The sequence below is a fragment of the Nematocida major genome, assembly GCF_021653875.1.
Source record: "Nematocida major strain JUm2507 chromosome Unknown 2266, whole genome shotgun sequence".
Taxonomy (NCBI): domain Eukaryota; kingdom Fungi; phylum Microsporidia; genus Nematocida; species Nematocida major.
In genome coordinates, this window is record NW_025952944.1 from 1 (window position 1) to 26,729 (window position 26,729).

Below are 26,729 nucleotides of genomic sequence, written 5' to 3' on the forward strand. Positions count from 1 at the left end.
CGTGCATAGTGTGTTTTTAATTAGCCTGATGCTGCACGAGCAAAGAGAGGCTCCAAGTGACCCTGGAATCCCAGAGGAGAGAAAGCCGTCTGGAATTACAGCAGGACCCTGCAACACAGAAGAAATCCACAAAGAGTGGGGGGACAGGCTGGTGCAGGAGATGCACGTATTCACCCTGCAGGAAAGCTACGACGAGTTCCGGGCGAAGGAAGAACTCATCCAGGCAAATCCCGCCTGGCACGTATCCACCTCCTGCGAGCGTCTCATGTACCTGCAGAAGGCGATCCGAAAGAAGGCGAGAGATCACTCCGTCATTCCCTGCATAACTTCCCTCATGCGAGCTGTCAAAATGTACGAGAAAGAGTCCGGGGCACGCGTGGACTGGAGTGAAATTGTCCTCCCAAAACTTCTCGGGGTGTTGGAGGAGCACAATCTGACGTGGCATTGGCAGATCCCCTTTTGCTTTGACTTTCACGATATGCGCTCCTGGGGAGTTTCTGTCGCGTACGACGTTCTCCGGAAGAGAGTCCCGTGGCACGCCGTCGTAAAGCTCATCCGCAGGAAGAACGTGCATGAAGTCCTTGCCTCCCAACTGAGCGAGACAGAGGAGGATACGGACTTGCTCATCTCCGCATGCACGCAGATAGATGAAATGCAGGGAGAGACACAGAAAAATTCAGGTTCTGTCAGGAACTTCTGCACGTTCTGCAGTAAGAAGGGGCACTCTGTGGATGCGTGCAACTCCGTGCGAAAAAGGATCCGGAAAGTCTCCACGGAGTACGCTATTTTCCAGGCGAAAAGTCCGGGGATTCGCTCGTCCTCTGGGCGTATCCTGATCTCTCCGCCTGTCTATGTAACGGTCTCTGTATGCGGGCATGCTCTGAGGGGGCGGCACAGCACGGGCTCAGACCTTAGCCTCATCGACTGGAGCGTATACAGCGACCTAACGGCAAAAACAGCTGTTCTTAAGACCAGCCCGCACGAGATCCTGATAAAGGACGCTCTGAACCGGAAAATTCCCAGCCGTTTCTACGTGGAGGGAGACGTTACCTGCGAGGGAAAAAGTGCAGGAGTGCACCGCTTCTACATCGTGGACTCTGAGGAGGGGGTTCCGACTGTCTTTGGGCTTTCCCTCCTGCAGGCATGTACACAGGCGGGGATTCCGCTGGGGGTTCCGATGGGGGTTTCTGCGAGTCGTGCACGAGATGGGACAGGCTGAAATACCTGAACTTTCCTGAACTTTCAGGTTCTGCTGGCACAAACAAAAAAGCAGATCTCTGCCACGAATAAACTGTATGGGAAGCTGTGCTTTATTTCTGTTCTACACGCTGCAATTCTTCGGGAATTTCTAGTGAAAATCACGGCCTTTATTTTTTATTGGAGTTTAAATACTTTTGTATTTAAAATATCGTTGTTTATACTGCTGCCAAACAAATATTGATTTGCCCAAGCAACAACCAAATGAGCAACTTCTTTCAGCACAGCTACACTATTTCTTCTCGTGTGCAGGGCTACTCCTTCAGCTTCTCTGTTATTGCTGTCTTCAGTGCCTCGAGCGTAATGTACTTTATGGGGGACTTAACCTCTCTCTGTATCGTGTGGAGGTCCATTCTGTCTCTCTCTCCGCCGACGAAAGTAATTGAGACGCCTGCTCTGTTGAATCTTCCTGTCCTTCCGATTCTGTGCACGTACGTCTCTATGTCGACTGCGCCTGTCTGCGTTCTTGGTATGTCGTAGTTCACTGCGAGGTTCAGCTGCGGGACGTCGAGGCCTCTGCTGAGGACGTTTGTGGTGACGAGAACCTTCACTGCGCCCTTCTTGAACTGCTCGATCACGCTGTCCCTCTGCTCCTTCGTGAGCTGTCCGTGGAGCAGCTCTGAGTCGAATCCGTCACTTTTCAGGGTCTCCTGGACGCGTGCTGCCTTCTCTCGCGTGTGTATAAATATGATCGACTGCCCGACTGTGATGAGGCCGTAGAGCTTCAGCAGGACTTCTGACTTTCTGTTCTCTGGGACGTCCATGTAGAACTGCGTGATATTATCTGGTTTTATGTTATCTGTCTGCAAATAGTGTGTTTTTATGTTTTTTGAGAGTGTTGAGATCACTGTCTTCATTTTAGCGCTGAAAGTGGCACTAAACAGCACGAGCTGCTTGTCCTTTATCTTTCTCACCACTGAAACAGTCTGTGCGCCCATGTCGTCCTGCAAAAGGGCGTCTGCCTCGTCGAGTATGACCATTTTTATGCGGGTTTCTCCCATTGTGGAAATGAGTCTTTTAAGGGTTCCTGGGGAGCCTATGAGAATCTGCTGGTCGACGTTCGGCAGGCTGTGTCGCTCAAACACTTCGGGGAGGGCGAGCAAAGACGTAAACTCCACAAAAGTGGAGAATCTCTCGAGGACAGCGTGTATCTGCTTGCTCAGGTCCCTTGTGGGCGTGACTATGATCACCTGCGGAGATTTCACGTCTTTATCTATCACCGACAAGGCTCCTGATAAAAAGGCGATCGTCTTTCCGGATCCGCTGTGGCTCTGGAAGGCTACGTCGCTTCCCGAGGCGATCTCTGGGATGGAGTTCTGCTGGATTGTGCTCGGGTTCTTAAACTCCATCGCACGGAGAGCTTTTATCACATTCTCGGGCAGATTCAAATCCTCAAATGTTTTTTTGGAGAGGAGCTCGCTGCTTAGCAGAGAGTTCTTGTACTCCTCCATGTCGCTCTCCTTCTTGAAAACCTCCATTTGCCGGAGCATTTCCAGGGCGTACTCTACGTCCTCTGGCAAGTCTGTTTTGCCCGTGTTCTCGCTTTTCTTCTCTTGGGCTGTGTCCAGCGCGTGTTGTTTGTTGTCCATTTTCTGGATCTTCTAAAAATAAATTTATTTATGTCTTAGTGCCCGGCGCGTAAGGACGTCTTGGAAAATGCTGTTTCACAGTTCCTGCTGAAACTGGAGCATGTGCGAGGGCTTCTCTTGCTGGTGCATCTGCTGAAATTTCGGGTGCTCAGACCCTGGAAATGCACATTATCCGATGCCTATCTCTCTGGATACGGGGTTTTACACGGGGGCGTGCAAACATGCGCATAGAAAGTCAGTTTAAACAGTCTCCTGCATGTTTTCAGGTGCACCTGCACACAAACCCCTTTTCCTCCTGTGCCCGCGCTGCCAAGTGCCAAAAATGCCCTGGGAAGTGCAGGAGTGTGCGCATATTCCGTGTGCTCGCGTAAAAATGCGATTTCTCCGCATTCTGGCATTGTCCAGCCTTCGGCGTGCAAAATAAAAGCATTCAAATATTTCGGGATTCTGTATGTGTTTTATTCTTGCAGGCACAAAATGTCTGCAGCATATACGACCGATGGAAACTCACGCGTAGAGTACAGCTCCCGCGCGGAATAGACAAGGCCTGTGCTACAAACCGAAGAACAAATTGGAGATATGCATGTTTTTGCATATATAATCTGCAGTATTGCGGCATATCCTTAACTCAGCGCGAGCTTTTGCGAAGAAGTATCAGAGGAAATAGATAAGCCCCACAAGGAGAAGCAGAGCAGGAAAACACAGCATTCTGCGCACCCGAATAACCCGAACTGCAAGGGATCCATGCTAAAATTTATGCTTTTCACATCTAAGCATTCGCCTCACCTTGAACGAAAATTGCTCGCCGCATCCAAAGGCAAGCACAAAGTCAACCCGCAGCCTTCAGAAAAAATTGAAACTTCCATGGCGTTAAAGTAAAGTATAATGAATTTATTGATTTATCTTCTCTCTGGTCTATGCCTTTTTCCTAGATATATTCTCCGCAATGTCTCACTTCAGGCTTACATCGTCACGAGAAACAAAGAGCGTATCAGTCCGACATACACTCCTTATCCCATGGGTTGCGGACCAACTGACTACACAGTACTTGTCCAGCACTAAGTCAGCATCTCTGCATTACAGTTTGCGTACTGTAGTAGAAAGTTGCTAAATTTTATTTACCCAAGAATGGAACTATACGCTGTACTGATTATGCTGATGATCTTCCTGCAGGCAGAGACAAGAGTCTCTCTCGAGCAGATAAAAGAGGCGAGGGATGCTGAGTTCGGAGAAGGCTCTGGGAAAGTGTGCATAAACCCTGCGGGCCCACTGAATCTTTTGCACGGCTACTTATACGCAATAAACGGCTTTATGCAAAACAAGAGGCTGTTTTCCCCGTGGGTGGATATAAACTACAGCCTAACCACAGAAGTACACCCGAGCATAGCAAGATACAACCACGTATACGAGAGAAATGAGCGTAAAGACAGGGCGTACCAGCCTCTCGACCAAAAGAGCCAAGCAGAAAAGTATTTGAGCGAGTACCACAAAAGGCTTATAATTATGTTTCCATCGTGCGACGGGGTTCTTTCGATTGAGTCCGGGTGCAAGGACTCTTTTTCAGGCTTCCTCCGGAAGGATGCAACTGGGAAGCAGGCCAGCTACATTCTGGCCTCTCTTCTTCTGTTGAGTGAAGGCGTTTCCTTAGACATCGAGTGCACGAAAGAAGAAATTTCCCTGAAAAAAGCCGATGGCACGTGCTTATTCAGCGCCGAGCCTGTGCTCATGCACCACCCTCAAGGAGCACAGGATCCCGAGACAGTCACGCAGTACAACGCAATTGACGTTATAAAGTTCTTCAAAAAGAGTAAACGCAGGAAAAGCCTTCCCTCGACTCTGGAGGAGTACAGGAGAGGGGATTTCCTGAACAGTACGCAGTTCCTCATACAAACGTACATTTTCGAGTATCTAGAGAGCACTGGCGGAATACAGGATCTAGCTGCATGCACGCACGAAATACTGCAGGACCAGATGGATGCCGTTAGAAAGGAGGCAGAACAAAATGCGGAAAATCTTGCAGAAGTTTTCAAAAGGATTTTCTGCAGTTCCCTGGGGGCGTGCAAGGACGGCTTTGAAGAAATTAAAAATATTTCGGCTCTGGAGAGAGCGAATTCTTCACTTCCATTTTCCAGCTCTGCCCCGCCCTCAGAAAACACGACGATAGAAGTCCACATAAAAACAGAGGAGACAGCGCCTTCGAAAAAAGCGAAAACATTCAGCAACTGCGTAGAGAATGCGATATACAACTTAGTGCGCTGTCTCCTATACAAAAAGAGAACGGGGATGTACTGCCTGGAGAAAATGGAGCAAGCCACGCCCGAGTTCAAGCACTTCTTCAAGCAGATCAACCGCTCTCCATTCGATCTTGTTGACCTCGAGATGCACAGAAGGTGGAACCATGTCGTCTCCAACCTAAAGCATCCGCGAATATCGTATCTCATGGATGGAAAAAACGAGCTCGGCGTGGGCATCCTGAACATGCTTTTGGTCATTGCCGAAATAACAGGGCGAATGTCCGCGGAAGAAGCTGCTATACTGAAGTTCATGGATGAAATAGAGGGAAGTCCCACTCCAGGCCCGAATTTTTTCCTGGACCTGAAAAAGTACGCGGAAAATTTTCTGTCTGAAATAGCTGCAAACACGGAGATCAGGGTAGAGTGCAAAGACCTGGAAAAGAAGGTTTTGAACGGGAGAAAAAACGACGTCATTGGGAATGTGTGCTTAGTAGACACGGCGGTGGAACCCCCCCAGGAAGTCCGCATTTCCTTCTCATTGAAGCATGCGAAAGCGGTGCTTTTAGACAGTAAACCCACCCTGACAAAAGAAGATGTTCTGAGGCTGGAGGCGTGGAAGGAGGAATTCCAAAAGAGGGCGGACTTCCTGGGGTATATGGCAGAGAAGCACGTAGACAGCATCCTCTACAGCAACTCCTGCGAGACCAGAAAATCTCTTCTAGAGGCTGTAAAAATGGCAGCGAGTACACAGGGGGAGGAAATCGACAGAATATTCGTCTCCAAGAAAATATGCGGAAATGGGTGCAAATACGCGCTTATACTCTACTCCCTGTGCTGCGCTATAAAAAGTGGGGGAGAAATTTCCTCTGCTCATCCGATCGCTTGCCTGGTCTCAAACACGCTGGGAAGCATGCGCATAGACAACCTCCGCCTGCAGAAGATGCTATTCCCCATCATAGTTTACTCGCAGGCCCATAAAAGCACACTCCCGAAGATAACAATTCCAGAGAGTGACTATGTGTTTGTGATGTCGGAGGGGTACATGCACTGCAGCATTCTGGGGCTTGTCCTGGAGACGGAATGTGCTGAAATTGTGCTAAGAATCATAGAGAAAGAGCTAAGCAAAAGCAAATCGACCGTCTTTCCGGTGCTGTCAATTTTGGGGAACGAGCATAATATGGAGCAGATATTCAATGTGTTTTTCCAGGGAGATGCGGTGGAGTACGCGGACGCGCTTAAAAACATGCTTGAAGGACATAGCGAATGGGGGAGAGTGCTCAGCAAGTACGTCAACATTCTGTGGTTTATTCTTGCGTGCAGGCTGAGGAGTGAAGACTTCTCTTTCGTTAAGATCGTATATGCGCGGATAGACGAACTTCCAAAAGAATTTTTATACTCTTTCTGGGAGGTCCTCAGAAAGAACGCAAAAGACACGATGGCCTTCATGAAGAAGAACAAGCAGAAGCTAATAGACGCCTTCAAATCCCAAAGTGCGGAAGATATCTACCCAGCGAGAGAATTCTTCCTAGAAAGAAAAAGCCAGGGATGGAAAAATTATAAGAAGCTGTACAGGTTCCTTCGAAAAAAAGACGGTGGTTCCACATGGGCGAATAGACTCCATATTTCTTGCCTTGGCGAATAAGCCTGGCTGAGACTCTGCCGGTGCCCCACAGAATAAATGCAGAGAATCCCTAGAATCCTACATGCTTTTGCTGTCGATGCCCCAGTCTCTTCGATGCACCCGTCAGTTGTTCGTGCAGGAGAAAAGAAAACGCGTAGAGATTTTTTGCAAATTCAGACACTTTTTACAAGTGCAGAGCCTTTACTCTCAAATTCAGAGAAATAGCAGAAACTATGCACTATATCACCTGTACTGCCCCTAGAATGTCTCCCTGCACGTGCTTTTGTGCTGCACACACGCGAATACTCCAGCATAATTTCGGCTGTTTTCTGTTAAAATCTAGGCTTTATATGGATTCATGCAATAGAAAAAAATGCGAGGCAGAAAATTTGCGCTGTACACGATCCCAGAAGCAAACGAGCAAGACGAGTCAAACTTTGTAGACCCAACAAATCCAAGCAAGGCAGTATTAGCGATAGAAAAAGCTGTGAGCAGAGCGAAAACAGACTTTAAAAAGCGCTTGAGTTCGTACAAAGCCGGCAAATCAAGAGCGCCCAGGACTCGAAAGAGTGTTCACACAGACCCAAGTGACCGCAAAGAGAGGGCCGGAATGCTTGATGTACTTTTGATACTTCTGGTGGCCGGCATCATCACGTTCATATACACCTTTTGCTTCGAGGATGCACTGGGAAGGAATACATCGCAGTAACCCCTGGAAAATATAGGCCAAATTCAAGAAGGGCATTGGAGCCCGCGAGAGAGCCTATACGTCAGCGCGTATTTCCCTCTTCTGTCGGGCCTGATGCAGGCCGGCAGTTTGCCGTGGGGAATAGAAGACCCGAAAAAATTCGCAGAAACTGCACGGAGTTAAAGAGCAGAAAAACAGCATTTCCACACGGAGACTCTCTGCCCAGAAAAGCCCCTGCACTTCTACTCACATGCAAAAGTCGCACGAGTGCACATCCCAAAAGCTTCACTGTGACTCTTGCATCTGCTGAAAGCATGCTGCGCACTGGGTACTCAATAGAAAGACGAATCATTGCAGCTATGGCTGAGCATAGACAAAACCCTATGAACTCCAGCACGCCAAGCGAATAAAGGACAAGATTTTACCCGCACTCCAATTGGGAAACCACACGAATTATTCTCTCCCTTTAAGAAATTACAGCCCAAATAGAAGCAGCATCAATTACGGGCAAATGTGATCTTCCACAACAAACACGCTAAATTGCAATTTGCAGAGATCACTAAGAATCTATAAATTCCAAACAAAGATTTCGCGTAAGATTGCAGATGCCAGAGCGAGTAGTTGAGAATTTAGGCCGTTCTGAGACACCCCGCACTTTCATAGAAAAGTGTGCGACCATAACAACTTTTTGGGGGAAATTGCTAGTTGTAGCTAGTGCTTTTATTTTTCTCGCAGTTTTATACGCTGCTAATATTTTGGCTTCTGCCGTTATAGAACGCATTCCTCGGAGGAGTATCCGGCTGCTCCTTTCCTGATCGTGTACTTTTGGCTGAGGCGGAGAAGCTTCCTCTCGTACACGAGAATGTCCAGGATCCTCTTCACGTCGTCCTGCGTGAGGGGAACCGACGATATCCCAGCCCGCATCAGAAAAGAGTGCGCGTCCGAGAGCTCTGGGAGTGTCTCAAAAGGGGGCAGTCCCTCAGAGGCAGTTATGCTAAGCACCCACTCGTATATCACCGTCTTAATTGCATCGACAAATCCAGTGTCCAGTTCCGCATCTTGCGTGAACCAGGGACCGTCCCCCAGGTCCTCAGAAGGCACTGCATCGTACAGCATGTATACCTTCCGGTTCTGCTTTATGGACTTAACAGACTTTATCAGAACCCGCTGCTCGAGGGTTTTCAGGAGCTTAGTAACGAGGTTTTGGTGCAGCCCACTCTTCATGCGGATGTCCTTTATCCATATCCCCTCGACCCCAGACTCCTTTACAAGCAGGTACACGATCTTCTCCTCCGTGCTGGAAAACGTCTGTGGCTCCGTGTTTCTCCGGTAGAAGATCCCAGACTTCGTTCGGAACAGGTCGATTAGAGAGTCCGCGTGCAGACGGTTTATTTCAGCTACAATTTCCTGCAGCGACATTTCCTTGAATTCATCCTGTATTTCCTGCGTGCCAACTCCAGACTCTTTTGAGGAAATAAACTCTAATACGCTGCGCATCGTAAAATTTTTATGGCAAGAGTCTCTCCCTGGTACATATATAAGTTCAAAGCGTACACGAAGGAAAGATGGGTTGGCCAGAATCTGCTCGATGTCCTGGCAGGGGAGTTCAAGCGAAGGACTCGGCTCTACTTTGAGAAGGCCGTGGAGGCAGGATCTATACTCGTGAACAACGAAAAAGTCCCAAAAGAGTACGCTCTGAGGCACGGAGACTTAATCACGCACACAACGCACAGGCACGAGCCCCCCATCCCCACGGAGAGAATTCCTGTCGTTTTCCAGGACGACCGAATAGTCGTCGTTGACAAGCCCGCGGGGATTCCCTGCCACCCGAACAGCTCGTACAACAAAAACACGCTCTCGGAAATCGTAAAAAGGCAGAGAAGTCTCGAGTACGTCTCCGTGCAAAACAGGCTGGACAAACAGACGTCCGGGGTCGTGATACTCGCAAAAACCCCGGAGGCAGCAGTTGAGTACCACAAAAAGATGGAGGAAAGGGCAGGGACGAAGATATATCTGTGCAAGGTCCAGGGAGAGTTCCCAGAGGAGGAGGTTGTAGTGAGTCTTCCCCTCGTGATATCCCGAAAGACCTGCACAACGGAGATACACGATATAGAGGGCCTGCAGGGAAAACCCAGCACTACGATCTTCAAGCGCGTGTACAGTGCGGGCGGAGAAAGTGTCCTGGCGTGCGGGCTTGTAACGGGAAGAACCCACCAAATTCGGGTGCACCTGCAGGGAATTGGGTATCCGATCGTCGATGATATGCTGTACAGGCGCCCGTATCTTCGCCCAGACGCACTTCTCGAGGAAGTTCAAGGGAAAACTCCCGAAAGAGTGCACATCCACGAGGGCGTGTACAGGGAAATGGTGAGGAAACAGGGCGTGTGCCTAACTCCAGAGTATGCGGGCAGTCTCCTGTCCGCTGGAGAGTGCAGAACTGACGACTTCGTGGACGACGTGGAACTCCTGCAGAAGATCGAAACTGCGGATGTCGGGCGATTCGTGCAGGAGTCGTGCATGCACTGCAGAAATCCAGAGACTTTGGACGTGCTCCCGAAATTTCTGACTCTTTCCCTGCACGCGTGGATATACTCCATAGGCGGAAAGACGTTTAAAACAGAATTGCCCGAGTGGTGCACTGAGGGCGTGGATGAAAGTGCGTGCATTTCCGCGATGGAGCAGGCGAAGGAGGAAGTGTCTGAACAGGTGAACAGTTCTGAACAGGTGAATAAATAGACTTTGTGTTAAATATTTGAATTAGTTGTAATACGGGAAGTAGTCATGTGAAACATTGTCCTTTATTAATTCTCGACCTGCTTATATAGACATTATTAAATCTTTCCATAAATGTCTAGTTAAATGGTCCCTTCATTTGGGCCTATTCAATGCAATAACCAATCTAGGAGTACCTATGCTTTCAGCATACAACAGAATTTATTGAATATTTTCCTGTGCACACGCTGTTTCCAGCATGCAATGGCGTTTTTAGGGCTGGTTGAAAAATTTGCAAAAATAAAAAATAAAAAGAAAATGGGAAGACAGCTCCAAAGCTTCTTTCCAGAGCGAATAAATAGACTTTGTGCTCGGGAGCGCAGGCGTGTCTTAAGAGGCCTTTATTTGTGCCGACTCGTGCAGAGCTGGGATTTGGCCTTCTGTATATCAAAGGGCGCCATCATTTTGATCTTCCCGGGCAGACAGGCTTGAAACACTCCTGTCTGGTAGGCGCCTGAACATGGTGTCAACCGCCATGGGAAACCCCATTACTAGATGGACTTTTTTCTTGCAGAATGGGCAGCAGGGATTCTTCTTTTTGGAGAAGGCTTCCCCAATGCAGTTTATGTGCGAGACACTCCCGCACGGCATGATCACAGCGGACTTTTTCGGTTCGTGATAGAAAGGAACTTTGCATATCAAGCACTCGGAAAAGAGGGAAAGTCCGTACATGCTGCACCACTCGTGGATAATGCTTTCAGCTATTATAAATACAATGCCCGTATTCAGGGCAACCGCCAGAGGCTTTTTGAAAATGTACGTTTTCTGCTCCACGATGTACGAAGAGCCAGAGGGGCAGTAGAACTTCCCGTATGTTATTTGGACCAGATTCATGTGCACGTTGAGAAAAACAAAGTCTTCTCGGGTGAGGCTGTTGTTCTTCACTGTCAGCTCGCACAGGGCAGGAAACATGCAGGGCTTTACAATCTCTGTGATGCTCCTGCGGGGTTTTCCCTTGTACGTGCTGCAGGACGGAAACTCTAAACTCAGCTTTTTTATCCCGTAGAAGACGATGCTTTGCATCCCCACAACGACAGAGTTCTGGAAGAGGGAGACGATGTGGATGTCCTCCAGGCGCAAGAAAATGCTGTCTTTTCTTTTGAAGGCTGCCCGCAGGAAGTCTTCTACTCCTGCGCCAGGCACTCCGTCTGAGAGAGACTCCTTCAGAGTAAGAGACTTTATTTTCAGACTTTTCACCATCGTCCCAATGATCTTCTCGTTCAGCGGAATCCCCGGGTGCAGCGAGAGAGAAACCATGTCCTGCGCCACGAAGGACTTGAAAAAGCTCCCCAGAAGGTTGGAAACCATGCTCATATTTCGGGAGACAAACTTTATCTCGCACTTCACTATCTCGAGGTTGAAGATGTAGCAAAGTGCATTCCACGAGCTCAGGCTCACGGGAGAGTGCGTTTCCCCGACCTCAATGTGCAAGTGCGTCATGCGAATGTATATGTACGGTATAAACTGCGCGAGTTCCTGCAAAATCACGTCTATGTACGCGCTTATGCTTTTCTCTGTCTTCCCGGGGGTGCAGGAGATGCGCGGCTTGATGACGAAAGTCCCCGCTAAGAGTGGGTGTGCAGGATCGACGTAGCAGCAGGCAGGGCTCAGGAGGTTCATCCCCCACGCGCGAATCTCGTTTTGGAGGATCTTCCCGAGGAAACAGACGCGTTTTCCGTACGATATTTCCAGAGACTTTCTGTTTTGCTCTATCGTGTGCAGAGCCCGGAGCATGCTAACGACCAGATAGTCGCCCTTCTTGGCTGCAAACTCTACGACGTACTTGAGCATCTTTATAACGGGCTCCAGGGAGACCTGCATATTTATGATGCCAACAACTTGCTTCTCCATTCGCTTCAAGTCGATCATCGTATTTGCAAGTTCTTCGGAGATTTCCCCTGGGAGGCACTTCATTACGTCGAGGAGCATGTCCAGAACTTCGCTGCAGATGTACCCGAGCTGCTTTTCTCCGGGCTTCCTGTTTTGCAGGATGAAAAGAATGTCCTGGCACGCGGTCAGGCACTTCTTCAGGACCCACGGCTCTTCCGACGCCGTCTGCGTGAAGCTGTGCGCTGAAAACTCCTTCAGAAAGACGCAGAGCAGGTAGAGAAAGTTTGAGTATCTTTTCCCCAGCATCTCCTCGTAGATCTCGTACGCTTTCTGGCAGGACGAGTGAAAAGTCCCTGGGCTGCGCTCCCTCTCCCCGTGCCGAAGCATCTCAGCCGAAGAGGCCCCAGGGAAGGCTATCTCCTCAGTGGCCAGCAGAAGAAGGACCATGTCCGTGTGCAAAACACCTTTTTCAGATATCACCGCAAAACAAACATCTTCAAACCGCATTTCATTTGACCGTATTTTCTCCTTAATATTTTGAAATTTCTCCCTATCGGCCATTCTACGAATTTTTATTTTTTTATTTTACTTTTATGCAGATGATTCGTATATAAAGTGTAATTTTTTGCCTGCCATGAAAGAGTACACGGAAGAAAGAATCAGCGAACTTTCCAGGGCAATCGAGCCCCTGCGAAGTTTTTCCCTGAGACACCACAAAAGGCCTCTTAAAACAGTGAAATTCAACCCGGACGGCGATTTGCTCTTCTCCTCCTGCGCGGAGGGGGCTCTTGTCGCGTGGAGGGTCTCAAACGGCGAGAAGCTGAGCCTGTACGAGGGCCACACGGGAGCAATAATGGGCTTCGACATAAACAAGGAAGGGACTCTCCTCGTCTCCGCAGGGGCTGACAGCGTCTCAAACGTGTACGACATTGAAACTGCAAAAAGAATCCACTCTTTCGACACTGTCGTCAAGACCCGAGACGTCGCATTCACTGCAGACAGTCGGAGAGTCGTCCTGTGCACGGACTCTGTCATAGGGGAGAAGCCCAAAATGTGGGTCTTCGACGCTGTCAGCGGGGAGATGATCCGGCAGGTGGTCACTCCAACGATGCCGCTTGCGATCAGAACGACCCTCGACAACAGGATAGTATACGGGGACACGGAGGGAAATGTTGCCCTGATAGACGAAAGGACTTTCCAGGAGGTTTCCTCAAAGAAAGTTCACCAGGCAAAAATCACCTCCCTCGCGCCCTCCTTCTGCAACACGTACTTTGTCACTGCATCGAGCGACTTCAAGAGCAAGATCATCCGGACGGACAGGAACGAAGTCTCTTTCGTGCGGGAGTTCCTCTCAGACTCCCCGAACAACACGGCCAGAGTCTTCCCAGACAACAGAATCCTCGTCTCTGCAGGAGGAGTAGACGCCAGATACGTCACAACGTCGACAGGACAGGGAAACTTCAACATAGAATTCTTCGACTGCGCGACCTCCAAGCTGATAGGGTACTACAAAACACACTTTGGAACAGTAAACACCCTCGACGTGCACCCCACAGGGCAGGCAATGGCCTCCGGGGGAGAGGACGGAGTCCTGCACTTGGTGAAGATGGACGACCCAGCCTTTATAAACGCGCCTTTCGTGCCTGTTGAGGGGGGAGAGGTTTAGGAGAGCGCCCAGAGTGTAGTAACTAGTTAGATTTATTCCCCCAGGGCGTACTCGCAAGATTTAGCAGAATGCAGAAAGTAAGAAGTGTTTTGCAGGTAGGCGCGGGAGCAGGATTTTAAGATGTAATGTTGTGGTACTTGGCACGCACTTCTATGAAGAGGGCGCTTCCTTGAGCACAGTAATGTTCCTCCATCTGGCGGACGTTGCAATGAAGAAGTCCGTGGCGAAAGAGGGTTTTTTGAATCCTGGGGTGAAAAAAAAGAGAAAATAAATAGAAAGGCCACGAATAAATATACGCAAATTTTTACAAAGCGAAATGAGAATACAGAAATGCTATTTCTGCTCGGGCAATATCTACCCGGGGCATGGATCTATGTTCGTGCGAAATGACGGGGCTGAGTTCAGGTTCTGCCGGTCGAAGTGCGTCAAGAACTTTAAGCTGAAGAGAAACCCCAGGAAGGTCGCATGGACGAAAACGTACCGGAAAGTGCGCGGGAAGGACCTGGTCAACGACACCTCCCAGGAGTTTGAAAAGCGGGTGCACGAGCCCATTATATACAACAAGGAGGTTTACGCGAAGGTTGTCGAAAGCATGCCAAAGATCGCAGAAATACGGCACTCCCGAGAGGCCTTCCACATAAAGAACAGGCTGCTCACGGGGAGAGAGAAGCTTGTGGACAGCGAGCGAGTCTTCATAGTGAAGAACTTGGACGCCCTCACAGAAGACGAGAGAATGCGGGAAAACCTGGAGAGAAAGAGAAGAGTGCGGGAGGCGCTGAAGCTGCCTTTCGAGTAGAGAGAAACAATAAATTTTATTCGCGTGCTCGGGTGAAATTTCTAAATGGGCGCTGGATATAGGGGAAGTACTTATAGAGAATGCAATTTTATTTTAATGAAAAGTTTTGCAAGCTGCTGTACTGTTCTTGGAGGGTTTATACTTAGTTTTGGGCTGCTTTCTCTCTTCATCAAGGAGAAACTGTATATAGCAGAAACCACGGTTGCAACTCTGTATGGAATTATATGCCGGTACGTTTTGGAGCAGAAGGGGGACACCGAGCTCTTGGAAAATCTGCAAAACCCGCAGTTTTTGTTCCACTTCTCGCACATCGTCCTCTCCCTGCAGCTGGTGGCTGTGGGTGTGACGGTTCCCCGCATCTTCATAAAGAAGAACTGGAGGCCCCTTGCAGTTCTGCTGCTTCCCGTCATGCTTATCATGTACGCATTCTCCAGCATAATAGTGAAATACGCGCTGGACTTGGAGTGGCTCCCGGCAATGATCATTGGAGCATGCATTACCCCTACAGATCCTGTTCTGGCAAGTGCCGTCATCAAGGGGAAGTTCGCGAATAAGTACATCCCCTCCCGGCTGCGGTACCTTCTTGCCGTGGAGAGCGGGGCAAATGACGGGCTCGGATTCCCCCTCCTCGTTCTCCCGATCCTCCTCATGAAGAGCGCGAAAAGAAGCGACCAGATCGCATACACCGCGAAGAAGTGGATTTTTGAGACGTGGGGCTTTGAAATACTCTTTGCAATTGTCCTGGGGGCAGGGATAGGCGCAGCTGCGCGCATCCTGCTTAAGTACAGCGTAAAAAAGATGCTCATCGATAAGGAAAGCTTTTTGGCGTACTCCCTCGCACTCGCCATCCTCGTGACGGGCGTGACCGCGTTTATACAGAGTGACGACTTGCTCGCAGTTTTTGCGTCCGGCCTTGTCTTCTCGTGGGACGAGGAAATGGTTAGGGACATGAAAAACTCGCACGTTATGGAGGTCGTCGACTTGATTTTCAACCAGTCGTTCTTCATCGTGCTCGGGCTGATCCTTCCGCTCGATGCGTTCAGCCTGCGCATGATGGCAGGCGCGGTGCTGATCCTGCTCTTTAGGAGAGTCCCAGCCCTGCTTCTTATGAAGAAGTTCGGCCTTTTCCCAGGGCTTAGCACGCGGGAAATCCTCTTCGCAGGATGGTTTGGCCCGATCGGAGTCGGAGCCATTTTCTTCGCACACCACGCAGCACACGAACTGGATGGCACCGCACACGCAGAGACAATTCTGAAGACAGTTCAGGGGATCGTCTTCTCGAGCATTCTTGTGCACGGGACAACTGCGCCGATTATTCACATGCACCTACGCAGGAAGCACCGGAAAACAAGAAAGACACTAGAGAGCATGTACGAGTCAGACACTGAGGTGGAGAGAGAAGCAGATATGCAAAACCTGCAGGAAATTATAGGATGACGCTTTCTTGCAAAATAAATCACATGTTGTAGCACTGCCAGACTTTATTTTTCTTATTAGAATCTGTACTCCTCTCGAGACATGCCCTTGCACTTGATGCTCGTGCTTGGCTGGACTTCGACCGTGTAGAGCTTGTTCAGAATGTCGGCCCCAGCTTCCTCTAATTTCGCACTTTCCGTGTGCTCCGGCTGCATGAAGCACGGGAGAACGTCAACTTCCTCCAGGCCCGGCATGTCGAGAGACTCTTCGAGTGTCACGTGCTCTGTGGGGTTCGTGACTCGCCTGCTGTGCGGAACCACGCGGTGAAAACTCAGCAACATTCGCAGTAAATAAAAATGCACGTAAATAAAGCCCGATCAAAATGCGGAAGAGCCCGTGGTTGCACGCCCTTTCAAAAAACAAGGCGGAAAACAAAAAACAAGGCGGAAATAGTCTTTGTCGTTTATTTCATGGTGTCCTTCAGGAGATAGTTTCCGTGCACAGGAAGGCTCAGGCCTATTCGGTACAGCTTGTTCTTCGAGGCGTGAAAGATCGAAAGATACGCCTGCGAGACGTAGAAGTGCATGTAGAGCGCATACAGGAGGCCAGACACGGCCAGAACGAGGGCGAGCCCAACTGCGTACCTCCACGCGAACTTTGAGAGGGCCTGGTCCTGCACGAGGTGCACTGCCTTTCTGGTTTTATCCAGGGAGATGCACGAGTGATATACGAGAGCGCACAGAAGACCTCCAGCGTACAGAATGCTTCCTATGTGGTACCGGTATATAACCCCAAAGAACTCTGCGTCTTTCATCGGCGTGTATAGAAGTGCGCCCGTGCAGACTACCAGAATGTACGCAGTCAGAAGCAGAGCTGCTGCCTTCGCGTACCGGTACTTTACTGCCTCCTTCACAAAAGACCGGTTGAACATCGACATGAAGAGGAAGAAGAGCACGGCAATGTGGACGGAGGATGAAAATCCCCGGAAAGCAAGGAGGAAAAGAGCGTTCAGGCTGCCCTCCATCTTCGCGTAGTGCCTCGCCTTCATGAGGCTTTCCGAGGACGGGACGAGCGCAAATGTTTCCAGGGCCATGACAGAAGCCCCCCCAAGAACGGCGAGTGCAGCCATCCCCACCAGGAGCGCACTCTGGAGGATGTACCTGTTTCTGTTCATGGAGTTTTTCATGAGGTTGTAAAGACATGCATTTTCCCTCTTGTGGGTGCGTGCATCAGAAAGCTGTTTTGCACTTTTCCCGAGAATCATGCTCCCAACGGTGATGTTGAACAGCATGTGCATGTAGTACTCGAATGCGTCCATCCTCACGCGAGACGAGCTGTTGGAGAAGCACCCCAGCGCAGAGAAGAAGAAGTGCGTGAGCAGCACCAGGGAAATAGTCAGCGGGAGGTAGAAGTTGTCCAGGTCGCGGACTCTGTGGATTTTCTGGAGGGTGCTCGAGAAGAACTTCTCAGAGTCCCACGCCATGGAGAAGAGGCAGGCCTGTATGTACGCAGGCACTTTGTCTCCCCCAGAGTCTGCGCATATTGTTTTGTCCACGAAGGAGCTTCTCTGCATTGTCTGCCCGTAGAGCATAAAGTCGGACGAGCACCTGGACGGATTTCGCCTGTCTTCGTGCGCAATTGCAGCCTCGTCAACTTGGGCCTTTATCCCTGCTATGGCAATTCCCTGCAGTGCAGCATTCGCTGGGTACGCCTTTTGCCTTCTCGCAACTTCCTTCAGCCGTGCCTCAACGAGCTGGAAGTGTCTGAACAGGTAGTTGAATGCCCGCAGGAAGGTGAGCGGCTGGATTTCAACCCCCAGGTAAACCATGTACCGGTGCATCCCCGCCATTGCCTGGTGCAGGGCTTCAATTTTCCCTGCCAGGAAAGCAACTTCCTCCTCGTCGGTGGATGCACCAACCAGATGCGGGTCTTCGCTGTACCTCTCTATGTCCTTAACGACAAGGCCTGACATCGTTACGAAAAAAAGCAGGCGCCCGTCGCTTGGGCTCAGCCTCCCTGGGTACACGGTGTAAAGAGCTACTTTCTCGTTTATGAGGCAGTCCGTGTAGAAAGGCCCGAAGGAAATCCCCTGCCGGTGCAACTCTTTGTGCAACGGGCTGAAAATGTACCCGTCTGAAAGAATGACTTCTTTGTCGTGCAGGCTGTAAGAGACAAATTCTGCCTCCTGGCTCTCCCTGGGGGCTGGGGAGGTATTTTTCTTCTTTCTTGTCTCCCAGGGGATTCCAATTGAATTTTCCATCTCTGCCTGGGCAGATTCAGCGCAGACTTCTCTCATGCGCAAAAGCACGGAGGAATGTGCAGGCTCCTCGCTTGTCTGTGCTGCATTCAAGCTTGAAGCGAACTCTTGCTCTTCATCCTCAATGCTCTCTACAAGGACTGAAGAGTCTTCACTTCTGCTTTTGACCATACCGAACTTTCTCGTTAGGCAATATATGGGGTCAGAATATGATGTGATTGCGCTCTCTTGTTTAGAAGTGGGCGTCATACGCCATTTCATTGCGAAATCACACGCCAACTTTCAGCGGTGGAACTTTCTCATCCGCATGACACTGCATGACAAGAGGATAATAATAAGAGGATGGTAAGTAAGCCATGGTATAATAAGAGGATAGTAATAAGAGGATAGTTAAAAGGATGTTATGACAAGAGAATATTGATAAAAGGATGGTATAATAAGAGAATATTAATAAAAGGATGGTATAATAAGAGGATAGTAATAAGAGGATAGTAATAAGAGGATGGTAATAAAAGGATGGTATAATAAGAGGATATTAATAAAAGGATAGTAATAAGAGGATAGTATAATAAAAGAATGAATAGTAACAGGAGGATGGCGTGGCAAAAATTAAGCCGTTCATGTGCGTAAAGCATGGCCTTCCTTCTCTTGCCCTGCAAACACTCTGAATTCTTCTGGGGTTGACCCTCTTCTTGCGCAGCACTTCGCCCGTCAACTCTTTTCTCTTTGCAGTGCCAGAGGCCGGAAAACGTCAAGTGCTTGTTTGGCTTGTGTGATATTTATTTCCTTTGCTTTGCGCACTGTCTTTCTATCCGTAAAATGCATGCACAGGCCGCTACTTCTTGATTCCGAATAGAATGTTGTTTATCGGGATGTGAATAAAGGTGATTATGTACCCAAGGAATCCAAGCATAAGCACGCCCTTCGCATGCGCTGCAAGCATCTGCATATACATCGCCTTGTTTGGCTTCTTAGACCTCTTCAGAAACAGTTTGACGTGGAAAAGCTCCTTTCGGCAGTGCTCAAACTTTCGCATCAGAACATCTATCTTGGAGGGCCTGTTCTCCTCCTTCCTCTGTGCAGCCTGCCTTTTTATAATTTCAGATCTTCTCTTGTTTTCTGTGGCCATAATTAAATAAAAAATTCAGACACTTTATTTATATCTTATTGCGCTTCTTTGTGCTAAAGAAGCCTTTAATTGACTGAAGTCTCCAGTAGCTTAGGAAAACGTACAGAACTGGGAAAATGCAAACAACCCAAAGCGTGTTTTTGGCCGATTTGACCCTCACAAGGCTTGTCGTGTTTGCATTTTTCAGCTTCAAAATGTCGTTGTATATGTTCATCAGGTCCACCCGCACCTTGTCCAGCAGCTTCCTCAGCACCTCCGCCTCGTCTGTGTCCTCGTGCGCCTTATCCACGTATATTGACACGCTTATGTTCGCGTATTCGTCGCTGTCGTTCACGATCCGCACCTCAAACTCCCCAGCCTCTCGCGACTCGATGTTCTTCTGGTGCGTGCTCACGAGCTCGCTTGCAGCAGAGAGCCGATCCTTCATCCCCGACATAATCTGCACCCCCGAGCCCTCAATTATCGTGGCGTCAAGCTTTATGCCCATTCCTGCCTGCGGAACAATCTCAGACATAACAGAAACAGACCGCGGCCTGATTATCTTCTGGATGGCAATTCCCTGGGCCAGCCCCAGGAGCAAACACGCGAGTATTACAGCCTTCATAAAACAAAGAAAAAAACATCGGTATAATAATGAGAAATATGGGCGAATATTGAAAAAGAAAGGCCTGCGGGCAGGACAGGCGAGGGCAGAGAGAAAATAAAAAGAAGAAATTCTGGCAGCGTTTTAATTCCGCATAGAAATAGCGAGTGGAAAAAATATTTTATAAATGGCTGCGAAGAAGGCGAGTCTTTTCTCTGTTATTCTGTTTAGGAAGCACGAAAGCGGAGTCCGCGTGTTTTTGGAGGAGTACTCTCTGGGGTCGTTCAATTTCTTCAAGAGAACGCCCATCCAGGAGATGATTGCCTTTATTTCGAACCGGATCGTGCAAAACACGGAGACAGAGAAGACGCAGGAGTTTGTGCACAAGGAGGGGGAGGGCGACAGCTACAAGTTCTTTGTGAAGGAGAAAAGGGGGTACGTATATGTGATTTCGTGCCTCATCGAGTACCCGAATGCCACGCTCTGCCTGCTCATAGACGACATCGAGAAGCACATGCAGGAGACGGGTGCGGGGGCTGCGGAGGAGCAGGAGATACTCCCGGGGGGAAAGCCTGCAGAGAAAAAGAAGGAAAACACGTCCGGGCTGAAGTCTTTTGTGAAGCAGCAAATGAAGGAGTACCAGAACTACGAGGAAAAAGACGTGATGATGCAGATCCAGAGCGAGCTGGACGACGTGCACGACCTTCTGTCGAAGACGGTGGAAAGTGCGATAGGGCGCGGGCAGAAGCTGCACGATCTGATAAATTCGGCGGAGCAGCTCTCGTTTCAGACAAAGAGCCTCTACAGGCTGAGCAAGAAGCAGAACCAGAAGTGCTGCGGGTTAATGTGAATAAATAGCGCCTGCGGTGTTTTTTTTATGAGCACGCATTCGGTTCTTCTGCGCGTGCTGGAGGCTTTTCGGAAGGGAAGAAAGGCAAGAGTCGTGGAGATTGCTGAGTCTTTGCAGATCACGAAAAAGGAGTGCGTAGACTCCCTCTATCTTCTTGAGAGCCAGCTGGAGGAGATTGGGTACTCGCTCAGGCCGGGCACCTCCTCGCGCGTGGACAGAGAGGGGAAAAGCCTCCCAAGCGAGTCCACGGGGATAGAGTACACGCACTTGGCAGAGTCCTTCAAGAAGTGCGACTTTGTTTTCCTGGTGAAGAAGTTCGAGTGCTCTGAGGACGCGAACAGATTTGTGAATGAGAATGTGGCAGTCATCGTCTATGCGTACATGGTGCTATATCTGAACGGGAGCGAGACAGAGTACAGCCGCGTGGAGGAGGCACTCCGCCAAATAGGAAAGTGCCCGGAAATTCTGAAGGAAATCGTCGGAAGAAAGTACTTCTACAAAAGAAAGAGAAACGACGGGCACTTCCTCCGGCCAGGATGGAGGTTCTTCTTGGAGTTTCCCGAGTTCTCCCCGCAGGAGTACCTGGCCGCGCTTCGGGCATCGGCGGCACCGCAATAAAGGACACACGCTGTTTTGCACTTGTCTCTCGCTGTTTTTCTGCTCCCCGGGTGTGAAGAGAAAAGCGTCTTCCAGGGGATATTTTCGGCGTGCGGATAAAAATTGCACGTTTTTCCAAAGTGCAAAAGCAGGCGCTGGCTGGCCCTATTTGTGCTGAAATTCGGATATTGCTTTATCTTTGTCTTTATTACTACTTCATAGTGCTGCTCCCTTCTGGGCTGCAATGTCCTCAGCCACTTTCTGCAGAACTGCGTCTGTAGGCATGTGGTGAGTGCTTCTGCCCTTTGCTCGCTCCTCCACCATTGTTCGCATGGCCAGCCCGTATGCGTCTGTCACGTCTTCTGCGTAGCAGTCAATTCGGCTGGCGATCGCACACTTCGCGCTGAGGTATCTGCTCACTCGCCCGCGCATGCGAGGCACTGCTGCGCCCACAAACGAGGAGTGGAAGATTAGCCCGTACTTTGGCGTCTGCGCCTTGCTCTTCATGGCCCGGAAAAGTGCCTTCTCTGCGCCCAGGACCTGGATTGTAGAGGCCGGGCACAGCGCCAGCTTGCTCAGCCCTCCTGCCTTGAGTATCAGCCGTGCAGCCACGACCTTTCCGACCAAAGCCGTCAGGTTCGGCGCCACTGTCTCCAGCCGTTTCTCCAGGTGCTCCATCGCGTGGGCGTAAAGCGCCATCTTTTCCTCAACAACAGAGGACAGCTCTGCAATCACCTGCAGGTCCTCCTGGCCGATCTCTCCGCCGATCGTATTGTGCATTGCCTTCGCAATTTCCTCTCCGTTGCTCAGCTGCGCAACCTCGTTCTGCGACGCAGTCTCCCTGTCCCCGATCACGCGGATAGCCTGCAGATACTCCGCCTGCCCCGTGCAAAGCTCGGACAGCTCTGGGAAGTGCCACGCATATACCTCGCGGATGCGCATAAAGTAGTCGTTTATGTCCACAGACGTGTCGTCCAGCATGGAAATGCACTGCATCACCGCATGGTCTTCTCTTGCAGCGTCGTACTGGACCTTCTTTCTGGAAAGAGCGTGTGCCAGGCTGATCTGTGACTTTCCCACTTTCTGCGTGTCCACACCGAAAATAGCGTCGGCGTGCTTTCTTACTGCGCGCATCAGCTCGTGCGTGCTTTCTTCGTTGTACATCTTTATGCCCAGATCCTTTATGGCAAGAGAGTACGCCTTGTCTGCGGCCAAAACAGACACTCCGTTGATGTGCAGGAACTCCTGCAGCTTTGGCGAGATCTTTCCCTCGGAGGCCGCCTCAATTTGCTCAAGCGCGTCCTGCGGGTCTGCATGCACAAGAGTTCCCGAAATTTGGAACACCTTCTTGAAATCTCCAAGTGTTTTCACACTCGCAAGAGTAGCTTTGGTGCTGACTGTGTCCAGTTCTTTTGCTTCAACCAGTAAGTATCCCACCGGGTGCTCGTATAGAATATGTACCATAAAAATTGCAAGGCTGAAAATATTTCGGATATTTAATATTTTACTCTGAAAATGCTGCATCCGGCCCGGAAGGCCAACGGCCAGCCAAAAACCCCGGAAAAACTCAAACCGCAGAAACACTGCAGACGTGCATATGTCCGCCCCCAAGGCCTGCCCCACCTGCAAACCTGACTTTCACGGGGTTTTGGCGTCTATTCTGGAAAAATCCATAGCATATCAGGCCAGTTTTAAGCGGAAGATCCAATGCAGATGCACACAATCGATCAATCAGCACGGTTATTGTGCTGAATTTTTGGAACTCCCACAAAATTGGAGAGGGCACGACCATCACTTGATTGAATTTCACACGATCTGAAACATGAAATTGATTAGTGATCGCTAAAAGCATAAATACGCGATACGATGTTAATTTCAGGAAGAAGAGGCAAGAAAGTCGAAGACTCAAAAATCAAGTCAAGCACAGGTCGACTGCCGGGACTCTCCACAGATTAATAAATCTTTAGTGGAGCTTGTATTAGACCATATTCATAATGAAACCCGGATTTACGGCAGTTATATACGCTATTTGCAGCCCAAAGCACGCTTTTCTGCATGTGCTCCAGAGAGCCCAGAAATGACTTTTCCGCAGGTGTTTGGTGCGCCTGCAAACATACTAGCAAATCAGCCCGGGAGAAGCCCCAGCAGAAAAGCTCCCAAAAATTAGCTGGAATCAAGGCCAAACAGGGCCGAAAAACTGCGCCCGCGGTTTAAATGTACCATGCCGCACACAAAGTCTGCAGTAGCGCATGCGTCTTTTCTTGCAAGAAATACGAGCACTCGCACATCCCAGAGAGCCCAACGCCCAGCAAGTTTTATTTTTATTTTTAGTTTAAATATAGAGGCAATGAAAATTCTTTACTAACGATGAAGGAAAAGGGGGAAAATTTCTACAGAACAAAAGAAAAACTGGCCCACTGGAAAATGCTTCGGGGAGGAAAGCCTGTGCGAGACTCGGCAGGAAACATCATAAAGCACGCGCAGTTTCAAAATCCTGTGGCAGAGCCCGGGAGAGTGCAGCACACGCGCGCGTGGTTTGCATCCACCCGAACCACCGACCAGCGAGAGCTCGAGGCCTTCAGAAAAGATCTTCAGGAGAGTGCGACCGACGCGTATAAGGTGATCCTCGACCAAGGAAAAGTCCCGATGAGTCTCATCCAGGAGAGCGCGGAGAAGAAAGTCCGCCCGATCATTTCGTACGAGAGCACGTTTGGGAGAAAGTCAACCCGAAAGCGAGTGAAGCTCTCTGTCTCCACCGTGGCGGAGCTTGCCAAGACGGCGAGTGTCCGCGCAGGGGAGCACACGGAAGAGTCCAGCGAGAAGGACATGTGCGTGGCAAAGGAGAGGATATACATGAAGGGGCAGAGCAGGAGAATATGGGCCGAGCTGTACAAGGTGCTGGACTCCAGCGACGTGATTGTGCACATTTTGGACGCCAGAGACCCGCTGGGAACAGAGTGCTTAAACGTCCGGAAGTACATAAACGAGCACAAGCACAAGCACCTGATATACCTGCTGAACAAGGTGGACCTGCTTCCCACGGGAGTGACTGCAAAGTGGCTGGCGCACCTCTCCAAGAAAACCCCCACGCTCGCATACCACGCCGCGTCAATAGACAGGAACTACGGAAAGCAGAGTCTGACAAACCTGCTGCGGCAGTTTGCAAAGCTGCACCCGGAGAAGAAGCAAATAAGCGTGGGCTTCGTGGGGTACCCAAATGTAGGAAAGAGCAGCATCATAAACACGCTGAAGTCTAAGATTGTGTGCACAGTCGCGCCAATCCCCGGGCAGACCAAGGTGTGGCAGTACATCTCCCTTATGAAGAGAATATACTTGATCGACTGCCCGGGAGTGGTGCCGCCCGTGGACGCAGACGAAACAGAAGTCGTGCTCAAAGGCGTGGTGCGCGTGGAAAATGTCACGGCGCCAGAAGACCACGTAGAGGGCGTCCTCAAGAAGGCAGACCCGAAGCACATTGAGAATGTATACGGAATAAAGCCAACAGGGAACCACGTGGCGTTTTTGGAGGCACTCGCAAAGAAAACGGGGAAGCTGCTCAAGGGGGGAGTCCCAGACATAACAGCAGTCTCGAAAATAGTCCTGCACGACTGGTTGCGTGGGCGGATACCGTACTACACGCTTCCACCAGAAGGCGAGGGCGAGAAGGCGTCGGACAAGGGCGAAAGGAGGAAGACATAGAGGGCGGAAGACCAGAGAAGTCGCCGTTCCCGCGGTGCTTGCTTCAGAAGGCTGCCGCACCAGAGATAACTCGTGAGAGCGTGCTGTCATAAATAAATACACAGCATAGTAGAAGGCGGAGAGGAGAATGCAGGCGTGCGAGGGAGAGGGCGTGGATTTTCACAATTTTGCGGCCTGATTTGTTCTTATTGAATACTTAATAAAGCATAAGAATATTTCGGGCCACGAAATATTTTTTATATGAAGCAAAAAGAAGAGAAAGCAGGGAGTGTTTTCAATGGAGATGTTGAGACAGCCAGAAACCCCACGGCGGAAGGAAAGAAGAAAAAGCTGCAGGCCCGCAACAAAGACAAACCAGCAAGCAAAAAGCAGGGGGAAATAATAAAAATAAGAGAAAAGATAGACACGCTCTTGGAAAAGATAGAGCAGTTCGAGAAAACAGGAAGCGCCGAGGACGTGCAGGCTGTCTCCGCGCAGAAGGAAGGCGCAAAGCGTGCAGATCCAGTGGCTGCTGAGGCGCCTTTGCCCAAGCAGGAGAGCTTCTCCCCGAAAGAGCCCGCACAAAAAAGAAGCAAGGACGTGCGCCCCTCCGAAAACGACAGCTCCAGAAGCTGGGAAAGCCTCAACTTGAAAAGAGAGGTTATTATGGGCATCCAGAAAAAGGGGTTTGTGTGGGCGTCTCCGATACAGGCAGCCACTATCCCGCATTCTCTTCGGGGGAGAAACATTGTTGCGCGTGCTAAGAATGGCACAGGAAAAACAGCCGCGTTTACAATTCCGCTGCTGAGTAAAATAAACCCAGGAAAAGTTGTGATTCAGGCGCTCATCCTTGTGCCCACGCGAGAGCTTGTCCTGCAAACGGCGAAGGTCTGCAGGGAGCTGGGGGAGTTTTTGCGCCTCAAAATCCTCCCGCTCTACGGCGGAGTCAGCGCAAAGGACGACATTATCCGGCTGAAGGGGGGCGCGCACGTAATTATAGGGACCCCCGGGCGCGTTCTGGACTTTCTCTCACAGAAGGCCATTGTCTTGGATAAGTGCATGCACCTTGTTTGCGACGAGGCAGACAAGCTTCTCAGCGTGGAGTTCCAGGAGGTGCTGTACGAGATCACAGACATGTTCCCGGAGAAGCGGCAGATTGAAATGTACTCCGCCACGTTTCCTGCGATGATACAGCACTACATTGACAGGTACATGCCGGACGTTGTCAAAATAAACCTTATGAAGGAGCTGACGCTGGCAGGAGTGAAGCAGTACTACGCGTACGTGAAGCCGGCAGACAAGCTGCACTGCCTGAAAACTCTTCTCACGTGCTTGGACATAAACCAGTGCTTCATTTTCTGCAACTCGATACAGACCGTGGAGAAGCTTGCAATGAAGATCACGGAGCTCGGCTTCACCTCGTACTACATACACAGCAAAATGCGACAGGAGGACCGAAACCGCGTCTTCCACAACTTCACCTCGAACCAGGAGTGCCGGATACTCGTGTCTACAGACCTGGTGACGCGCGGAATAGACGTCCCCAGCGTGAACGTCGTGATAAACTTCGACCTCCCGCAGAGCACCGAAAGCTACCTGCACAGAATTGGAAGAAGTGGGCGATTCGGCACCGAGGGCATTGCCATAAACATGATCACGCCCGAGAACACCTTCAAGATGCGAGAAATTGAGGGAGACCTGGAGATTGAAATGCTCCCCTTTTCCAACAAAAAGCACGAAGAATCCACAGCGTAAATAAAAACCCA

The 26,729-nt window shown here is 50.0% G+C and overlaps 19 protein-coding genes across 19 annotated transcripts; 11 read left to right on the plus strand and 8 right to left on the minus strand.

The window, feature by feature from the left end:
* NEMAJ01_1718 (uncharacterized protein) lies at nt 1-1,219 on the plus strand (the record flags this gene model as incomplete). Its single annotated transcript, XM_047915556.1, has 1 exon — nt 1-1,219. A coding segment is annotated over one exon (1,219 nt), but the record flags the coding sequence as incomplete, so codon positions are not given.
* A 292-nt stretch (nt 1,220-1,511) lies between these two features.
* NEMAJ01_1719 (ATP-dependent RNA helicase DDX19/DBP5) lies at nt 1,512-2,846 on the minus strand (the record flags this gene model as incomplete). Its single annotated transcript, XM_047915557.1, has 1 exon — nt 1,512-2,846. The coding sequence occupies one exon, from the start codon at nt 2,844-2,846 to the stop codon at nt 1,512-1,514; it is 1,335 nt and encodes a 444-aa protein (XP_047771514.1).
* Nucleotides 2,847-3,974: 1,128 nt separating this feature from the next.
* Nucleotides 3,975-6,722, plus strand: NEMAJ01_1720 (uncharacterized protein; the record flags this gene model as incomplete). The annotated part of the gene is made up of 1 exon (XM_047915558.1): nt 3,975-6,722. The coding sequence occupies one exon, from the start codon at nt 3,975-3,977 to the stop codon at nt 6,720-6,722; it is 2,748 nt and encodes a 915-aa protein (XP_047771515.1).
* Nucleotides 6,723-7,074: 352 nt separating this feature from the next.
* On the plus strand, nt 7,075-7,410 carry NEMAJ01_1721 (uncharacterized protein; the record flags this gene model as incomplete). The annotated part of the gene is made up of 1 exon (XM_047915559.1): nt 7,075-7,410. One exon carries the CDS (start codon nt 7,075-7,077, stop codon nt 7,408-7,410), a length of 336 nt encoding a protein of 111 aa, XP_047771516.1.
* A 747-nt stretch (nt 7,411-8,157) lies between these two features.
* Nucleotides 8,158-8,886, minus strand: NEMAJ01_1722 (DNA-directed RNA polymerase III subunit RPC6; the record flags this gene model as incomplete). Its single annotated transcript, XM_047915560.1, has 1 exon — nt 8,158-8,886. One exon carries the CDS (start codon nt 8,884-8,886, stop codon nt 8,158-8,160), a length of 729 nt encoding a protein of 242 aa, XP_047771517.1.
* A 12-nt stretch (nt 8,887-8,898) lies between these two features.
* NEMAJ01_1723 (uncharacterized protein) lies at nt 8,899-10,125 on the plus strand (the record flags this gene model as incomplete). The annotated part of the gene is made up of 1 exon (XM_047915561.1): nt 8,899-10,125. The coding sequence occupies one exon, from the start codon at nt 8,899-8,901 to the stop codon at nt 10,123-10,125; it is 1,227 nt and encodes a 408-aa protein (XP_047771518.1).
* A 423-nt stretch (nt 10,126-10,548) lies between these two features.
* Nucleotides 10,549-12,552, minus strand: NEMAJ01_1724 (uncharacterized protein; the record flags this gene model as incomplete). Its single annotated transcript, XM_047915562.1, has 1 exon — nt 10,549-12,552. The coding sequence occupies one exon, from the start codon at nt 12,550-12,552 to the stop codon at nt 10,549-10,551; it is 2,004 nt and encodes a 667-aa protein (XP_047771519.1).
* Nucleotides 12,553-12,625: 73 nt separating this feature from the next.
* NEMAJ01_1725 (translation initiation factor 3 subunit I) lies at nt 12,626-13,657 on the plus strand (the record flags this gene model as incomplete). The annotated part of the gene is made up of 1 exon (XM_047915563.1): nt 12,626-13,657. One exon carries the CDS (start codon nt 12,626-12,628, stop codon nt 13,655-13,657), a length of 1,032 nt encoding a protein of 343 aa, XP_047771520.1.
* A 316-nt stretch (nt 13,658-13,973) lies between these two features.
* NEMAJ01_1726 (large subunit ribosomal protein L24e) lies at nt 13,974-14,453 on the plus strand (the record flags this gene model as incomplete). Its single annotated transcript, XM_047915564.1, has 1 exon — nt 13,974-14,453. The coding sequence occupies one exon, from the start codon at nt 13,974-13,976 to the stop codon at nt 14,451-14,453; it is 480 nt and encodes a 159-aa protein (XP_047771521.1).
* Nucleotides 14,454-14,549: 96 nt separating this feature from the next.
* NEMAJ01_1727 (sodium/hydrogen antiporter) lies at nt 14,550-15,890 on the plus strand (the record flags this gene model as incomplete). The annotated part of the gene is made up of 1 exon (XM_047915565.1): nt 14,550-15,890. One exon carries the CDS (start codon nt 14,550-14,552, stop codon nt 15,888-15,890), a length of 1,341 nt encoding a protein of 446 aa, XP_047771522.1.
* Nucleotides 15,891-15,946: 56 nt separating this feature from the next.
* On the minus strand, nt 15,947-16,210 carry NEMAJ01_1715 (uncharacterized protein; the record flags this gene model as incomplete). Its single annotated transcript, XM_047915553.1, has 1 exon — nt 15,947-16,210. The coding sequence occupies one exon, from the start codon at nt 16,208-16,210 to the stop codon at nt 15,947-15,949; it is 264 nt and encodes an 87-aa protein (XP_047771510.1).
* A 122-nt stretch (nt 16,211-16,332) lies between these two features.
* Nucleotides 16,333-18,387, minus strand: NEMAJ01_1728 (uncharacterized protein; the record flags this gene model as incomplete). Its single annotated transcript, XM_047915566.1, has 1 exon — nt 16,333-18,387. The coding sequence occupies one exon, from the start codon at nt 18,385-18,387 to the stop codon at nt 16,333-16,335; it is 2,055 nt and encodes a 684-aa protein (XP_047771523.1).
* Nucleotides 18,388-18,961: 574 nt separating this feature from the next.
* NEMAJ01_1716 (protein transport protein SEC61 subunit gamma) lies at nt 18,962-19,255 on the minus strand (the record flags this gene model as incomplete). Its single annotated transcript, XM_047915554.1, has 1 exon — nt 18,962-19,255. One exon carries the CDS (start codon nt 19,253-19,255, stop codon nt 18,962-18,964), a length of 294 nt encoding a protein of 97 aa, XP_047771511.1.
* A 28-nt stretch (nt 19,256-19,283) lies between these two features.
* NEMAJ01_1729 (uncharacterized protein) lies at nt 19,284-19,859 on the minus strand (the record flags this gene model as incomplete). The annotated part of the gene is made up of 1 exon (XM_047915567.1): nt 19,284-19,859. One exon carries the CDS (start codon nt 19,857-19,859, stop codon nt 19,284-19,286), a length of 576 nt encoding a protein of 191 aa, XP_047771524.1.
* Nucleotides 19,860-20,025: 166 nt separating this feature from the next.
* On the plus strand, nt 20,026-20,688 carry NEMAJ01_1730 (synaptobrevin-like protein YKT6; the record flags this gene model as incomplete). The annotated part of the gene is made up of 1 exon (XM_047915568.1): nt 20,026-20,688. One exon carries the CDS (start codon nt 20,026-20,028, stop codon nt 20,686-20,688), a length of 663 nt encoding a protein of 220 aa, XP_047771525.1.
* Nucleotides 20,689-20,715: 27 nt separating this feature from the next.
* NEMAJ01_1731 (uncharacterized protein) lies at nt 20,716-21,306 on the plus strand (the record flags this gene model as incomplete). Its single annotated transcript, XM_047915569.1, has 1 exon — nt 20,716-21,306. The coding sequence occupies one exon, from the start codon at nt 20,716-20,718 to the stop codon at nt 21,304-21,306; it is 591 nt and encodes a 196-aa protein (XP_047771526.1).
* A 195-nt stretch (nt 21,307-21,501) lies between these two features.
* Nucleotides 21,502-22,749, minus strand: NEMAJ01_1732 (nucleolar protein 56; the record flags this gene model as incomplete). Its single annotated transcript, XM_047915570.1, has 1 exon — nt 21,502-22,749. The coding sequence occupies one exon, from the start codon at nt 22,747-22,749 to the stop codon at nt 21,502-21,504; it is 1,248 nt and encodes a 415-aa protein (XP_047771527.1).
* Nucleotides 22,750-23,652: 903 nt separating this feature from the next.
* NEMAJ01_1733 (nuclear GTP-binding protein) lies at nt 23,653-24,984 on the plus strand (the record flags this gene model as incomplete). The annotated part of the gene is made up of 1 exon (XM_047915571.1): nt 23,653-24,984. The coding sequence occupies one exon, from the start codon at nt 23,653-23,655 to the stop codon at nt 24,982-24,984; it is 1,332 nt and encodes a 443-aa protein (XP_047771528.1).
* A 240-nt stretch (nt 24,985-25,224) lies between these two features.
* Nucleotides 25,225-26,718, plus strand: NEMAJ01_1734 (ATP-dependent RNA helicase DDX6/DHH1; the record flags this gene model as incomplete). Its single annotated transcript, XM_047915572.1, has 1 exon — nt 25,225-26,718. The coding sequence occupies one exon, from the start codon at nt 25,225-25,227 to the stop codon at nt 26,716-26,718; it is 1,494 nt and encodes a 497-aa protein (XP_047771529.1).
* Nucleotides 26,719-26,729: the final 11 nt, after the last annotated feature.